This window comes from Mus caroli, unplaced genomic scaffold (assembly GCF_978045245.1).
Source record: "Mus caroli unplaced genomic scaffold, Mus_caroli_1 scaffold_15, whole genome shotgun sequence".
In the NCBI taxonomy this organism is placed as follows: Eukaryota; Metazoa; Chordata; class Mammalia; order Rodentia; family Muridae; genus Mus; species Mus caroli.
In genome coordinates, this window is record NW_028227270.1 from 59,054,679 (window position 1) to 59,071,580 (window position 16,902).

General features: G+C 37.5%; 1 protein-coding gene and 1 pseudogene across 1 annotated transcript; both read left to right on the forward strand.

Annotated features, from left to right (window-relative positions):
- The first annotated feature begins 260 nt into the window (after positions 1-260).
- On the forward strand, positions 261-6,785 carry LOC147000944 (cathepsin R-like). The gene is given in 8 exon segments (XM_085830740.1): positions 261-386; positions 695-714; positions 716-815; positions 1,297-1,446; positions 1,892-2,116; positions 2,571-2,733; positions 5,751-5,868; positions 6,686-6,785. Coding segments are annotated over 8 exon segments (1,002 nt in total).
- A 3,663-nt stretch (positions 6,786-10,448) lies between these two features.
- On the forward strand, positions 10,449-13,085 carry LOC147000945 (uncharacterized; annotated as a pseudogene).
- Positions 13,086-16,902: the final 3,817 nt, after the last annotated feature.

Sequence of the window (16,902 nt, forward strand, 5' to 3'; positions counted from 1 at the left end):
GGTAGATCTTTCTGAATTAGTAACATACAGTACGCCATTGGCTATTCAGTTTTCATTGGATCTCATAACCACCAGTGCATGATTTAGATCAAACATATCCTTAGCCTTTTCCATAATCTTGTAAATGTATTTGGAGGTATAGTTCAAAGAATTTTATCAACTAATGGCTTCTTTTTGCAGAAAAGAGAGAAAAGTGCATTTTTTTTTAGTCTGTGTGTAGCTATTTCTTAAGTTTTCTCCCCTCTCCAGGTACTTGAGACATGGCTGCTGTTGTCTTCATAGCCTTCCTGTATTTGGGAGTGGCCTCAGGTGTTCCAGTACTTGATTCAAGTTTGGATGCTGAATGGCAAGACTGGAAGATAAAATATAACAAATCATATAGCCTGGTTGGTAACATGAAAACTGTCCAGAAGGGCCTAAGAGTGAATTTTCATTGCTGTTGCAAGTGTTAAAGCACATGAGAAGTCACAGCTCCATGCTCCCCCCCCAAAAAAAAAAAAAAACCACTACCATTAAGAGCTTATCTAATCACAAATACTGGTAGAACAGGGTGGTCAGATTCCCCTTGGTAAATGCCTGGATATAGTGTTTTTGATCCTTCTCTCTGGACTCTATTCACCTGCAGAAGCTAGTCCACAAGGGCAGATTAAGAAGGAGTTTAACCAGAAAGAATACTCATTACACTCATTTCTAGAAGGAAGAGAAACTGAAGAGTGGTTTGGGAAGAAAAATGGAAAATGAACAAACTGCACAACAGGGAGAACAGCCTGGGTAAGAATGGCTTCACCATGAAAATGAGGGAATTTGGTAACCAGGTGAGTGTTGCATGGATTGCTTCACACTGTGCTCTCATTAGTACTTTATAAGGTGTTTTTTTAATATATAACTGTCTTAGTCAGGGTTTCTATTCCTGCACAAACATCAGGACCAAGAAGCAAGTTGGGGAGGAAAGGATTTATTCGGCTTACATTTCCATGCTGCTGTTCATCACCAAAGAAGTCAGGACTGGAACTAAACCAGGTCAGGAAGCAGGAGATGATGCAGAGGCCATGGAGGGGTGTTTTTTATTGGATTGCTCAGCCTGCTCTCTTATAGATCCCAAGTCTACTAGCCCAGAGATGGCATCACCCACAAGGGGCCTTTCCCCCTTGATCACTAATTGAGAAAATGCCTTACAGCTGGATCTCGTGGAGACATTTCCACAATTGAAGCTCCTTTCTCTGTGATAATTCCAGCTGTGTCAAGTTGACACAAAACTAGCCAGTACAATAACTATTTATGTACTTCTCCTTGAAGACTGATGAAGAATTCAGGAAAATGATGATTGAAATTCCAGTTTGGACTCACAGAGAGGAGAAAAGTATCATGAAACGTGAAGCTGGCAGTATTCTCCCCAAATTTGTCGATTGGCAGAAGAAAGGATATGTGACTCCTGTACGGAGACAGGTATTAAGGTATTACATTCCCATCCTCTTAAACTGTGTTGAAAAGGTAAAAGAGTCGGTGTTTTGTGTGCACATTAAGTGTGAGTAATATGCTGTTCATTTTTAATAATATTTTTTCTTCTTAGAATGCTTCATATATTTTAAATGTATTTAATCCTAGAAATATACCACATATACTCCCTGTTAGTGTCCACCTATCTTTCTGTGGAACTTGTGTCCTCTTTTATTGCCTATAACAACTCACAAAACAAGTAGTCCCTTTCAAATATTCATGTATATGGCCATGAATAGAGCATGAGCAAACTGCCAGTAGTAATGTCTTTTAGGAGTCTGATATCTCCAAAGGATCAATCAATTGACATTAAAAAATTTTCATGCAGTAATAAGTTTTCTAGCTTGTTGCCAGGTTGTTATTTATCTATGACAACCCTTTATTCCCTGTTCAGAGAGACTGTGATGCTTGTTGGGCATTTGCTGTGACTGGTGCCATAGAAGAACAGGCAATCTGGCAAACAGGCAAACTCACCCCTCTGAGTGCGCAGAACTTGGTGGACTGTTCTAAACCTCAAAACAACAATGGTTGTCTTGGTGGTGATACATACAATGCCTTCCAGTATGTTTTGCACAATGGTGGTCTGGAGTCTGAGGCAACATATCCATATGAAGGAAAAGTAAGTGGACATCCTATGCAGTTACTTTAACTCAGCTTGGAATGTAAGACAACTGTAGAGATAATCCACCATCTTCAGGGTACAATTTAGTAGAATTACTCTGTATATAATTAAATCTGTCATTAGTTTTTCAATATCTGTATAGCTTTCTGATGAAATTATTTTGGTGCAGCTCTATTTTCTTCTATGAAGAATATGCAAACTACTATACATATAATATATATTTTTCAACCATTAAAATTTCTCAAAGATAGGAAGACAAATTCATTGTCATTGAAGATATGCAAAATAATTTTCAGTTCTAAATCTCTCAATAGCATTTCACTTCCTGGGATTATTTATTGGCATTAGACTTTAAGTGTGTTCAGCTTCAAAGTACAGAGTGCTATGGTTCTGAGTCTTGTTCCCCAGAAAGTGAGTGAAAGTAACTGAGTCCCTTACTTTTCTTTTAAAGGATGGACCATGCAGGTATAATCCAAAGAATTCTAAGGCTGAAATCACAGGATTTGTGTCCCTCCCCAAAAGTGAGGATATCCTAATGGCTGCTGTAGCAACTATTGGGCCCATCACTGCTGGAATTGATGCTTCACATGAGTCTTTCAAGAATTATAAGGGAGGTACTCATGTTTACTTCTATATAAGGAAAAAAAACTAATGGCATCCCTATGTTAAAACATATTTATTGATTGGTATTTATGTATAAATGTCATTTAAATATTTGAGCTTCCAGACTTTATTCTTCACAATTCACCTGATATGACCCCACATGCAATTTAACGTGTTAAAATTTATAAAGCTTATTGCTTAGCTAAATTTAACTTCTTCATTTGATAGATATTTTAGGTATCTATAGAAACTGATTATCTGAAATCAAAGTATAACAGAGCCTCTTGAAGTAAATAATTTAACCTTCTGAGAGTTAAAAATGGCATGAGATTCTGACAACAAAAACAACAACCAACCCACAAAATTCCAAGGATTTTTATATCATAAGCACATAGACACGTGTTTACCAACAAATAAACACTATTAGAATTTCTTCAGTTTTCTGTAAAACCCTATAGTTATGTTTTTGGTAACAATTCATACAGCTATTTATTTATTTATTTATTTATTTATTTATTTATTTATTTATTTTAGGTTGCAGCTCATTTTTATTATTCCATGTCTGCCATGTGGTTGCTTATCTTTCCTCAGTTTTTATTTTTTTTATTTTTTTTTATTAGGTAATTTCCTCAATTACATTTCCAATGCTATCCAAAAAGTCCCCAATACACTCCCCCCCAGTTCCCCACCCACCTACCCCCACCCCTTGGCCCTGGCATTCCCCTGTACTGGGGCATATAAAGTTGGCAAGTCCAATAGGCCTCTCTTTCCAGTGATGGCCTACTAGGCCATCTTTTGATACAAATGCAGCTAGAGACAAGAGCTCTGGGGTACTGGTTAGTTTCTAATAATGATCCACCTATGGGGTTGCAGTTCCCTTTAGCTCCTTGGGTACTTTCTCTAGCTGCTCCAATGGGGACCCTGTGATCCATCCAATAGCTGACTGTGAGCATCCACTTCTGTGTTTGCTAGGCCCCGGCATTGTCTCACAAGAAACAGCTATATCTGGGTCCTTTCAGCAAAATCTTGCTAGTGTATACAATGGTGTCAGCGTTTAGAAGCTGATTATGGGATGGATCCCTGGATAAGGCAGTCTCTAGATGGTCCATCCTTTCTTCACAGCTCCAAACTTTATCTCTGTAACTCTTTCCATGGGTGTTTTGTTCCCAATTCCAAGAAGGGGCACAGTGTCCACATTTTGGTCTTCGTTCTTCTTGAGTTTCATGCGTTTAACAAATTGTATCTTATATCTTGGGTATCCTCAGTTTTTGGGCTAATATCCACTTATCAGTGAGAACATATTGTGTGAGTTCCTTTGTGAATATGTTACGTCACTCAGAATGATGCCCTCCAGATCTATCCATTTGCCTAGGAATTTCATAAATTCATTCCTTTTAATAGCTGAGTAGTACTCCATTGTGTAAATGTACCACATTTTCTGTATCCATTCCTCTGTTGAGGGGCATCTCGGTTCTTTCCAGCTTCTGGCTATTATAAATAAGGCTGCTATGAACATAGTGGAGCATGTGTCCTTCTTACCGGTTGGAACATCTTCTGGATATATGCCCAGGAGAGGTATTGCTGGATCCTCTGGTAGTATTGTGTCCAATTTTCTGAGGAACCGCCAAACTGATTTCCAGAGTGGTTGTACAAGCTTGCAATCCCACTAACAGTGGAGGAGTGTTCCTCTTTCTCCACATCCTCGCCAGCATCTGCTGTCACCTGAATTTTTGATCTTAGCCATTCTGAATGGTGTGAGGTGGAATCTCAGGCTTGTTTTGAGTTGCATTTCCCTGATGATTAAGGTTGTTGAACATTTTTTTAGGTGCTTCTCTGCCATTCGGTATTCCTCAGGTGAGAATTCTTTGTTCAGTTCTGAGCCCCATTTTTTCATGGGGTTATTTGATTTTCTGGAGTCCACCTTCTTGAGTTCCTTATATATATTGAATATTAGTCCCCTATCTGATTTAGGATAGGTAAAGATCCTTTCCCAATCTGTTGGTTGTCTTTTTTCTTATTGATGGTGTCTTTTGCCTTGCAGAAGCTTTGCAACTTTATGAGGTCCCATTTATAGATTCCCGATCTTACAGCGCAAGCCTTTGCTGTTCTATTCAGGAATTTTTCCCCTGTACCCATATCTTCGAGGCTTTTCCCTACTTTCTCCTCTAGAAGTTTCAGTGTCTCTGGTTTTATGTGGAGTTCCTTAATCCACTTAGATTTGACCTTAGTACAAGGAGATAGGAATGGATCGATTCGCATTCTTCTACATGATAACCACCAGTTGTGCCAGCACCATTTGTTGGAAATGCTGTCTTTTTTCCACTGGATGGTTTTTGCTCCCTTGTCAAAGATCAAGTGACCATAGGTATGTGGGTTGATCTCAGGGTCTTCAATTCTGTTCCATTGGTCTACTTGTCTGTCGTTATACCAGTACCGTGCAGTTTTTAATCACAATTGCTCTGTAGTACAGCTTTAGGTCAGGCATGGTGATTCCTCCAGAGGTTCTTTTATCCTTGAGAAGAGTTTTTGCTATCCTAGGTTTTTTGTTGTTCCAGATGAATTTGCAGATTGCCCTTTCCAATTCGTTGAAGAATTGAGTTGGAATTTTTGTGGGGATTGCATTGAATATGTAGATTGCTTTTGGCAAGATAGCCATTTTTACAATGTTGATCCTGCCAATCCATGAGCATGGGAGGTTTTTCCATCTTCTGAGATCTTCTTTAATTTCTTTCTTCAGGGACTTGAAGTTCTTGTCATACAGATCTTTCACTTTCTTAGTTAGAGTCACGCCAAGGTATTTTATATTGTTTGTGACTATTGAGAAGGGTGATGTTTCCCTAATTTCCTACTCTGCTTGTTTATCCTTTGTGTACAGAAAGGTAACAATTCATACAGCTATTTATTTGAATTGTAGTTTGTGTCATTTTACAATTTTTGAAAATACCTCCTTTGAAAACTGTTGGTGACAGAACTCACTGTCAGATAGCCTGTGCCTCTTACACCAATCACCTTTCATTTTATTTCTTAGGTATTTACCATGAGCCAAATTGTAGCAGTGATACTGTGACTCATGGAGTCCTCGTGGTTGGTTATGGATTTAAGGGAAATGAGACCGATGGTAATCACTACTGGCTGATCAAGAACAGGTATAAATTGCCAAAATTGTATATTTGAAGTCCCAAGGCCTAGAGAGATGGTTCAGTGTTTAAAAGCACTGCCTAACATTTTAGGGGATTAGTGAAGGAATTTTGCTGTTGCAAGTCAGCAATTGGATACATAGCCTAAAATTAAAAAAGAAAAAAATTGTTTCATTTAAGTTGAATAATAGTTGTTCTTATTTTTTTATGTACACGTGGGAATTATGTGTACATGTGTACATGTTTGCATGTCTGTAGATACATGAGTGTGCAAGAACATCTGTGCAGAGGTCTGATGTTAACCTCAATTATTTTCTCAATCATTATCCAACATCAAAATTATGGCAGTGTTTCTCACTGATCTAGGATTTCACTGACTAATTTGGTTACCCAGCTTGGTCCATGTTTGTCTTATCACCATTCCCTGAGAACTTGAGTTACATGTACAACAAAATGTCAGTTTCAGTTTACATGGCTCTTGAATTTATCTCCAGTCCTTAATCTTTGAATTTTCACAACCTACTCACAATGGAAAATCATAATGTTCAAATTCTGCCATCTGTGTTTTGGGTGGCTATATTAAGTCTGTGCCATTGTTTTTCTAAACTATGACAAAATTGTTAATTCTGAACCATGAATTGGTAGATAGTCAGTCTGTCCACTCTATGTTGTTGTGTTGCAGTCTTATATGAGGTATCTCTTGGAACCCAGGAGTAGATCGTTTGCCTTTTCTTATCTATCTGTTAAGTTGATTCCTTGTCAATTATTAAAATCAATCCAACATGCAGTGATCTGTCTACTAAAGGAACACATATTTGTTTTTCAGCTGGGGTAAACAATGGGGCATTAGAGGCTACATGAAGCTCGCCAAAGACAAGAACAACCACTGTGGAATTGCTTCATATGCTCACTACCCTACTATTTGAGAACCCTGGTGGCCACAAGGAAGGTTTTGGCAGAAGACAGCATTTCTAGGGGAGGACTATCTGCTTGTCAGCGACCTGCCTTTGCTTGGTATATTCAAGATTTGTGTCCCTGAAAAGCAACCTTGTAATGTGATTCTGGGACCCTTCAACTATTTTGACATTACAAGCACTACTGCTCTAACTAAATGTATGTTTATTATTCCTTCAAAATAACCAGCTTTACCAATTGTGCAAATAAAATCCTTAAAAAAATAAATGCAAATATGATTCCTAGATCTTTTCTCTTTTTTAAAATATGTCTTTTTGTGGCCATGCTTGCAATTCCTCAGAAACTCAAAAATGAATGGTATCCTGGTGTTCACAAAGTTGTGGGTATATTCACTATGATGGATCATATTCCATTATTGATTTTGCTTGGCTTAAAGGGTTCTATTTATCCTTCAGAAACCCAGCTCTGAAATATATTTGATAATTTATGGATTTAACATATTTAGCTGACATAACTTCATACAGTTTAAATTCCTGGCTCATTTGTGCAGTATCTTGGCATCATGTGCTCCTCCAGTGCATAATGCTGGTCTCTGACTCTCCATTTTCTATCACTTTGACCCTGTATGAGCTTCCATTAGAACTCTGATAAGTGAAAGATAGTTGAAGCATGAGATAAATACTTTAAATGTACTTTTAAAATATTATAGTGTTTGTGAAAGAAGAAGTGAAGAAATCAATAAAGACAGAAACAGTGGATGGAAATAGGTAAAATAGTTCAATGTCAAATATTAGAAATAGAATCAAAAAACAAAAACAAAACTGAGGGAAGTTGAAAAATGAAAACATTAGATATTCAAACACAATCCTCTGAAGCAAGGTTCAACAACAGATATAAGGGACTAAAGAAAGATTCCTAAGTAATTGAAAAAAAAAGCAAAAGAAATAAATACCTTTATTAAAGAAAATGTTACATTTAAAACATTAGAAACTTATATCTTGGGTATTCTAAGAATCTGGGCTAATATCCACTTATCAGTGAGTACATATCATTTGAGTTCTTTTGTGATTGGGTTACCTCACTCAGGATAATGCCCTCCAGGTCCAACCATTTGCCTAGGAATTTCATGAATTCATTCTTTTTTAATAGCTGAGTAGTACTCCATTGTGTAAATGTATCACATTTTTTGTATCCATTCCTCTGTTGAGGGGCATAGAATGAAGACCAAAGTGTGGACACTTTGCCCCTTCTTAGAATTGGGAACAAAACACCCATGGAAGGAGTTACGGAGACAAAGTTTGGAGCTGAGACAAAAGGATGGATCATCTATAGACTGCCATATCCAGGGATCCATCCCATTATCAGCCTCCAAACATTGACACCATTGCATACACTAGCAAGATTTTGCTGAAATGACCCTGATATAGCTGTCTCTTGTGAGACTATGCCGGGGCCTAGCAAACACAGAAGTGGATGCTCACAGTCAGCTATTGGATGGATCACAGGGCCCCCAATGGAGGAGCTAGAGAAAGTCCCCAAGGAGCTAAAGGGATCTGCAACCCTATAGATGGTACAACATTATGAACTAACCAGTACCCCGGAGCTCTTGACTCTAGCTGCATATGCATCAAAGATAGCCTAGTTGGCCATCACTGGAAAGAGAGGCCCGTTGGACTTGCAAACTTTATATGCCCCAGTACAGGGGAATGCCAGGGCCAAAAAGGGGGAGTGGGTGGTTAAGGGGAGGATATGGGGGACTTTTGGGATAGCATTGGAAATGTAAATGAGGAAAATACATAATAAAAATATTAAAAAAGAAAAAAAAAACATTAGAAACAGAAGCAACCCATGGGATATGCAACACCATGCAAAGACCAAACCTTAGAAAAATAGGAAAAAAAGACAGGAGAAGAAACTCAAATCAAAGGTGCAGAAATAATGTCAACTAAGTCAGGAGAAAATTTCCTAACCTAAAGAAGGAATCCTGTATTAAGGCACAGGGTACAAGTTTAAAGAACCATATAGACCAATGCAAAGTAAGAATTCCTCTTAATAAATAATAATCAAAACAATAAGCATACAGAACAAAGAAACACTATAAAAATATGCTAGGAGAAAAGACAAAGTAACATATACAAACAGGACTATTAGAATAACATCTGATTTCTCCAGGGAGACTATAAACTCTAGAAGAGGACAGATGACAGCCAAGACTACTAATACCCTGGGAAACTTCCAGTCATAATAGAGAGAGAAAAAAGACGTTTCATAATAATTCAAAATTTGAGCAGTATCTAACTAATATCCTGTCCTACAGAAGGCTGTTTTAAAAAACTTTCAACCTGAAAATTTCAGGCCAAAAACACGAGAAGTGCCCATCTAAATTCTTTTTTGTTTTGTTTTGTTTTTTTTAGAGACAGGGTTTCTCTGTGTAGCCCTGGCTGGCCTTGAACTCACTCTGTACAGTCATGCTGGCCTCCCAAGTGCTGGGATTAAAGGCGTGGACCACCTCGCCCTGCCTGACCATATAAATTCTTAATATTTATTCATCAAACACAAGCAAGTCCATAAAAAGACTATTACAGATTAAGTAACATATTTATCACAACATACTCATAGTGGGAGACTTCAATGTCATACTCTTAACAATAGACATCAATCCAGATAAAATGAAACAGAGAAAGGTGGGAAATAAGTGATGGCATAAATCAAATGAACCTAACAGATATTTACGGAACATTTCTCCTAAACACAGAAGAAAATACATTCTTCTATGCACATTATGGGATCCTTTTCAAATTTGAATGCATTCTCAAACACAAAACAAGTCTCAAAAGATTAAAAAAAAAAAGGAAATTGAAACAACACAATGCAACCTATTTGACCACTATGGATTAAAGGAGGATATCAATAGGAGAGGCCCTTGATCCTGTGAAGGCTCTATACCCCAATATAGGCGAATGACAGGACCAGGAATGGGAGTGGATGAGTTGGGGAGCAGGGTTAGAGGGGAGGGGATAGAGGATTTTTGGAGGGAAAACTAGAAAAGGGAATAACATTTGAAATGTAAATAAAGAAAATATATAATAAAAATTAGTAAAAAAAGAACATCAGAAAACTTTGAAACTCATAGAAACTGAAAAAATACAGTGAAAGCAGCGCTAAGGGGAAAATTCATAGCCCTGCGCACCTTCATAAAGAAATCAGAGATATCCTACACTAGCAACTTAACAGCTCACCTGAAAGCTCTAACAAAAAGCAGCAAATGCATCCAAGAGGCATAGAGGGCAGCAAATAACCTATCTCAGGGCAGAAATCAAGCAATTATAAAGAACGAGAACGAAACAAAGAATCACCAAACCAAAAGCTGGTTCTTTGAGAAAATCAACAAGATAGGTTTAAAAAGTGGAAAAGAGTTTTGAACCCATTTCAAAAGGTTCTGTAAGGCAAAGAACACTGTCAATAGGACAAACTGACCATCCACAGATTGGGAAAATATCTTTTTCAACTCCATATCTGATAGAGTGCTAATAACCAAAATATATAAAGAACTCAAGTAGGGGCATAATGTCGCTAGTTCAATACTATAGCTGAGGAGGCTTGAGTCGTTGGTTTGTTGTGCTCTGTGTGCTGGGTGCCGTAAGGGAAATTCAGGAAATCTCTGAACTCACAACATGGATGCATTGACCTATGATAATGCACATGTTCACTTCACTTGGGAAGAGTGGTTCTTGATGGATCCACCTCAGAAGAGACTTTACAAAGATGTGATGCTGGAGACCTACAGGAACTTCACTACTATAGGCTACTATTGGGAAGAATATAATATTGAAGAACATTGGCAAAGTGATAGAAGACATGGAAAGTATGAAATAAATCATGATGGAGAGAAGCCCTATGAATATACACAATGTGATAAAGCCTTAACATATCACAGTCATCTTCAAAATCAAGAAAGAACTCAAACTCAATAGAAACCCTCTGAAGGCTTTTTTTAAAGAAAAAAATATTTATTTATTTTTTACACTCCAAATTTTATTCCACCCTGAGTCACCTTCTAACTGTTGCACATCCCATACCTGCTCCCCAACCCCTGTTTCTATGTGGATATCCCCACCTCCCACACCACCTGACCTCTAAACTCCCTGGTACCTCCAGTCCTTTGAGGGTTAGGAGACATTTGCATGATACCTGAGAAGAAACGTAATCAGTAATATCATCCAGCCTCAAACTCAGTGAGATACAAGGATGGCCTGCCTGCAATATACCAATTGGTGAAACAGTGTCAGGAATGTTAGGAGATATCAACCACAATTTATTGGATTTAAGGTCAACTCCCTGATGGAACATGTGCCCCTGAGGCATGGTGGGACATCTTTTCGGTATATTCCCAAGGTCTAATTTTATGTTACTTGGCATTTTTCCCTTGCAGCTTTTAATATTCTTTCTTTGCTATGTGAATTTAGTGGCTTAATAATTATATGACTAGAAGATTTGCTTTTCTGATTCCATTTATTTGGTGTTCTATAGGCTTCTTATACCTTTATGTCCATCTCTTCTTTAGGTTGGAAAAGTTTTCTTTTATGATTTTGTTGAAGACATTTTCAGGTCCTTTGAGCTAGGATTCTTTGTCCTCTATTCTGATTATTCTTTGATTTGGTCTTTACATTGTGTTCTAAATTTCCAGGATGCTTTTGGTTAGGAATTTTTTATATTTTGAATTTTCTTTGACAGTTATATCAATTTCTTCTACAGTATATTCAATACCTAAGGTTCTTTCTTCTATTTCTTGTATTCTGTTGGTGATACTTACATCTGTAACTCCTGACCTCTTTCCTAGGTTTTCCGTTTCCAGGTTTGCCTCCATTTGTGTTTTCTTTATGGTTTCTACTTCCACTTTTAGGTCTTGGATTGCTTTATTCAATTCCTTCACCTGTTTTCCTGTATTTCTTTCAGTAAGTTTTTGATATCCTCCTCAAAGACTCTATTATCTTCATGAGATAGGATTTTAGGACAGATTCCTGATTTTCAGGTGTGTTGGTATATTCATTGCTTGCTATGGTGAGAGAACTGTTTTCTGATGACTCCCATGTATATTGGCCTCTATTACTTATGGTCTTATGCCTGCCTTTTGCCATCCGGACATCCCTGGTGATTGTTGGTCTGGATGGCTGTCTGAAATCTGCCTCTTTTGTCCCTGGGTTCCTTAGGTCTCCTGGTAGGCCTGCAGTTTTGCTGTAGCACACCACTAATGGGGCCTTCCAACTGGGGGCTCTTCATAGGGGCAGAGAAGTTCCTGATCTGTTGCTCTGGTTGCAGTAGATATCCTGAGAGGCTCTTAGACTGTTTAGTTTTCAGTGGAGCAGTCAAGCTGTTGTCCAACTGCTCTGAGTGTAGTTGAACCTTACTGCTCTGTGTGTAGTGGATCCTCAACTACTCTAAATGTAGCAAGTCATCAACTGCTCTGAGTGCAGCTAGTCCTCTAGGATGAGTCAGGATATGAAGTGTTCATGGGACCAGAGCAGCTAAGAGTCTGCCTCAGCAGAAAATATCAGGAGGAAGTGGCAGAAGGTACAGAAGAGGAGTGGTATTTGGGAGGGTGGGGGTTTTGCTGTGTGATGTGTCCCAAGTCCACCCGTCTTCCAGTGGCAGCTCTAGGACTCCGGGGATAGTGGTGCTTCTTACCAACTCTTCTGAGTGCAGTGAGTCCTCTAGGATGGATTATGATATGGTGTCTTCATGGGAGCAGACCAGTCAAGACTCTGCCCCAGCAGAAAGGACTGGGATGAAGGTGCCTCTGAAGACTTTCAACATAGGGAAGTCCTTGCATGTCATAGTAGTCTCCAAATACATAAAAGAACAGATATTAGAAAGAAACTTTACAAATGTAATCAATGTGATAGAGCATATTCACAATACCAGTATCTTCAAATACTTGAAAGAACAAATACTGGAAGGAAACCTTATGAATGTAATCAATATGGTAAAGCCTTTGCAAAAAGCAGTCATCTTCAAATATATAAAGTAATACATACTCTAGAGAAACTCTACAAATGTAATCAATGTGATAAACCCTTTCCATGATAGAGTCATCTCCAAATATAGAAAAGAACACATACTAGGAAAAAAAACCTTACAAATATAATCAATGTGATAAATCCTATTCACAACACAATAGTTTCATAATACATACAAGGGCACATACTGGAGAGAAACCCTTTGAATGTAATCAAAGTGATAAAGCCTTTGCACATTACGGTACTCTCCAATACTATAAAAGGAATCATGCTGTAGAAACTCTATGGATGTAATCATTGTAATGAAGCGTTGGAAAATCACAATAGTCTCCAGAAACATAAAAGGAATTATCTGGGAGAGAAACCCTATGAAGGTATTTGAAATGGTAAGGTCTTTCTTCACACATTACTGTACTCTCCATCATCATGGAAGTAATTATACTGTAGAGAAATCATATGAACACAAGAAATGTGGTAAATCTTTTACATATCACAGTTATCTCTTAATGTAGAAAAGAACAGATATTAGAGAGAAATCCTACAAGTATGATAGAAGTGAGAAAACCTTTTCACAAAACTGTTATCTCTGAATACTTTAAAGAAAAATACTGGTGAGAAACACTATGGATATGATCATCATGGTAAAGACGTGAAACCATTCATACTGTAGGCAAACACTAGGATGGTATTCAATATGATTAAGTCTTTGCATGTTACAGTAGTCTGCAGATACACACACACACACACACACACACACACACACACACAATGCTAGAAATAAACCTGACAAATATAATTGACATGATAATCCAGTTGTTACAAAACAGTTGAATACATCAAAGAACACATACTGAAGAGAAACCCTGTGAATGTAAGCAATGTAATAAAACTTTTTCATATTAAGGAAAACTTCAACTATGTAAAAGAATATATACTGGAGCAAAACCCTCCAAGAGCAATCAGTGTGATAAAGCCTTTTTATGCCACAGTTATCTTCAAAGGCATGCAAAGAATCATCCTCTTATAAATGCATTTAATACTGTAAAGCCTTTGGACACTTCTGTAGCCTTCATGATTGTGAAATTATTCCTACTAGAGTGAAGCCCTGTGAACATAAGCAAGGTTGTAAACCCTTTGCACATCACAGTTATCACCAAATGCAGAAAACAACATATATTGGAGAGAAACCTTATGAATGGTCTCACTGTGGTAAAGCCTTTACATATCAGAGTCATCTTCAAATGTATAAAAATGGAACAGAGACTGAAGGAAATGCCATCCAGAGACTGCCCCACCTTGGGATCCATTCCATTTGCAGACACCAAATCCTGACTCTATTTCTGATGCTAAGAAGTGCTTGCCTACAGGATCCTAGTTTGGTTGTCCTCTGAGAGCCTTTACCAGCCCCTAACTAAGACAGATGCAGACACTCACCTAACCCTTTGACTGAGCCTGGGGACCCCAATAGAAGACTTAGGGTAGGACTGAATTAGCTAAAGAGAAATGCAACCTCATACGATGAACAGTAATATCAACTAACTGGACCCCTCAGAGCTCCCAGGGATTAAATCACCAACCAAAAAGCATACATGGATGGGCCCATGGCTCTTGCTACATGTGTAGCAGAGGATTGCCTTAACTAGCTTCAATGGGAGGGAAGACTGTTGGTTTTGTGGGGCTTTTTGCCCCAGTGAAGGGAGTTGCTAGAGGCATGACGAACAAGTTGGTTGGTAGAGAAAAACCCGACTTGAGGCAAATGGGAGCGGGAATGGAATAGAAGGTTGAAAAGGAGAGGCTGGGAAGGGGAATAACATTTGGCATGTAAATAATTAGAATAATCAATAATAAAAAATAAAATAAAAAGTAAAAGAAATTAAAGACTGTCTCGAAATGAATGAAAATGAATACACCACATACATAAACTTATGGAACACACATATATGGTACAAACCATGCAGAAAATACTATGGAAATCAAGTGAGTTTTCTGTAGATGGCCCACTATTTTGCATGACTGTGATGTGTATGCTTTGAGAGGTATGAACCCCAGAGACTACATTCCATAATGGCTTATGAGTGCTGATATGCCTTTACTAATGCTATTACATAGCCTAATGACATGGGTATCTCCCCACTCCTTTGGAAAAATTTACTCAAAGACCAATATTAAGATGTACTTTCGTGTAATAATTGTGTTTTGACAAACTAGTGATTCCATAATCCCTGATAATGTTTTTTTTCAAACTACTCAATTGATTCAATTATTTTAAAGGCCCTGTAGAATAAAAACTTTCAAATAGAGTTCTATGTCACAATCATGTAAATTTTACTAAGAATTTAATAAGAAGAAAAATAGATTTGGAACAAGTTAATGATCAAGGGAAAAAATTCCTCCTGAGACAGGTTCAAGGATGAGGCCACAGGCATGCAAAATGATAATGCAAGGCAAAGTGAAACTGTTGCTTTGAACTTATATTAAGCTTAGAGAATAAAACATTTTATCTCTGAGGTAATTTTATGGAAAATTTTTATCTGAGAAGCTATAAAAATGATTAAAGAACTAAGGCTGATCTTCAATAACAACATAAATAATAGAAAGCCAACAATCAAGTGGAAACTGAACAAAACTGTACTCAATGATTCCTTGGTCAAGGAAGAAATAAAAGGAGAAATTAAGAATTTTTAGAGTTAACTAAAAATGAAGCCACAAAATAACCAATCTAATGGGACACAATGAAGGCAGTCCTAAGAGGAAAACTCATAGCCCTGAGTGACAAAACAAACAAACAAACAAACTAGAGAGCACATAAACTAGCAGCCTGACAGCACAACTACAAGCTCTAGAACTAAAGAAGCAAATTCACTAAGTAGACAGCAGAAAATAATCAAACTCAGGGCTGAAATTAACCAAGTGGAAAAAAAAGAACTATTCAAAGAGTCAACCAAACCAGAAGCTGGTTCTTTGAGAAAATCAACAAGATAGATGAACACTTACGAGACTAACTAGAGGGCACAGGGACAGTATCTGAATTAACAAAATCAAAAGTGAAAAAGGAGACATAACAACAGAACCTGAGGAAATCCAAAACATCACCAGATCCTACTACAAAAGGCTATACTCAATAAAACTAGAAAACCTGTATGAAATGGACAATTTCCTCGACAGATACCAGGTAGCAAAGTTAAATCAGGGTCAGATTAATGATCTAAACAGGCAATTTCCCCTAAAGAAATATGAGCAATCATTAATAGTCTCCCAACCAAAAAGGCCTAGGACCAGATGGGCAAATTGCAGAGTTCTATCAGACCTTCTAAGAAGACCTAATTCTAACTCTCCTCAAACTATTCCAGAAAATAGAAGCAGAAGGCACTATACCCATTTCATTCTATGAAGCCACAATTAGTCTGATTCCTAAACCACACAAAGATCCAACAAAGAAAGAGATCTTCAGACTAATTTCCCTTATGAATATCAATGCAAAAATACTTAATAAAATCCTTGCAAACTGAATCCAAGAACACATCAAAATGATCATCCATCATGACCAAGTAGGCTTCATCCTAGGGATGCAGGTATGGTTTAATATATGAAAATCTGTCAACGTAATCCACTATATAAACAAATTCAAAGACATAAACCACATGACAATCTCTTTAGATGCTGAGAAAGCATTTGAAAAAAATTAACAGGCCTTCTTGATAAAAGTCTTGGAAAGTTCAGAAATTCAGAGCCCATACCTAAACAAACAAACAAAAAATGCAATGTACAGCAAACCAGTAGCCACTATCAAACTAAATGGAGAGAAACTCCAAGCAATCCCACTAAAAACAGGGACTAAATAAGCCTGCCCACTTTCTCCCTACCTATTGAATATTACTTGAATTCCTAGCCAGAGCAATTCAACAACAAAAGGAGATCAAGGGGATACAAATCAAAAAGGAAGAAGTTAAAATATCATTCTTTGCAGATTATATGATAGTATATATAAGTGACTCTGAAAATTCCAACAGAGAACTCCTAAACCTGATAAATAGCTTCAGTGAAGTATCTGGATATAAAATTAACTCAAAAAAAAATCAATGAATGTCCTTTCTCTACACAAAAGATAAAC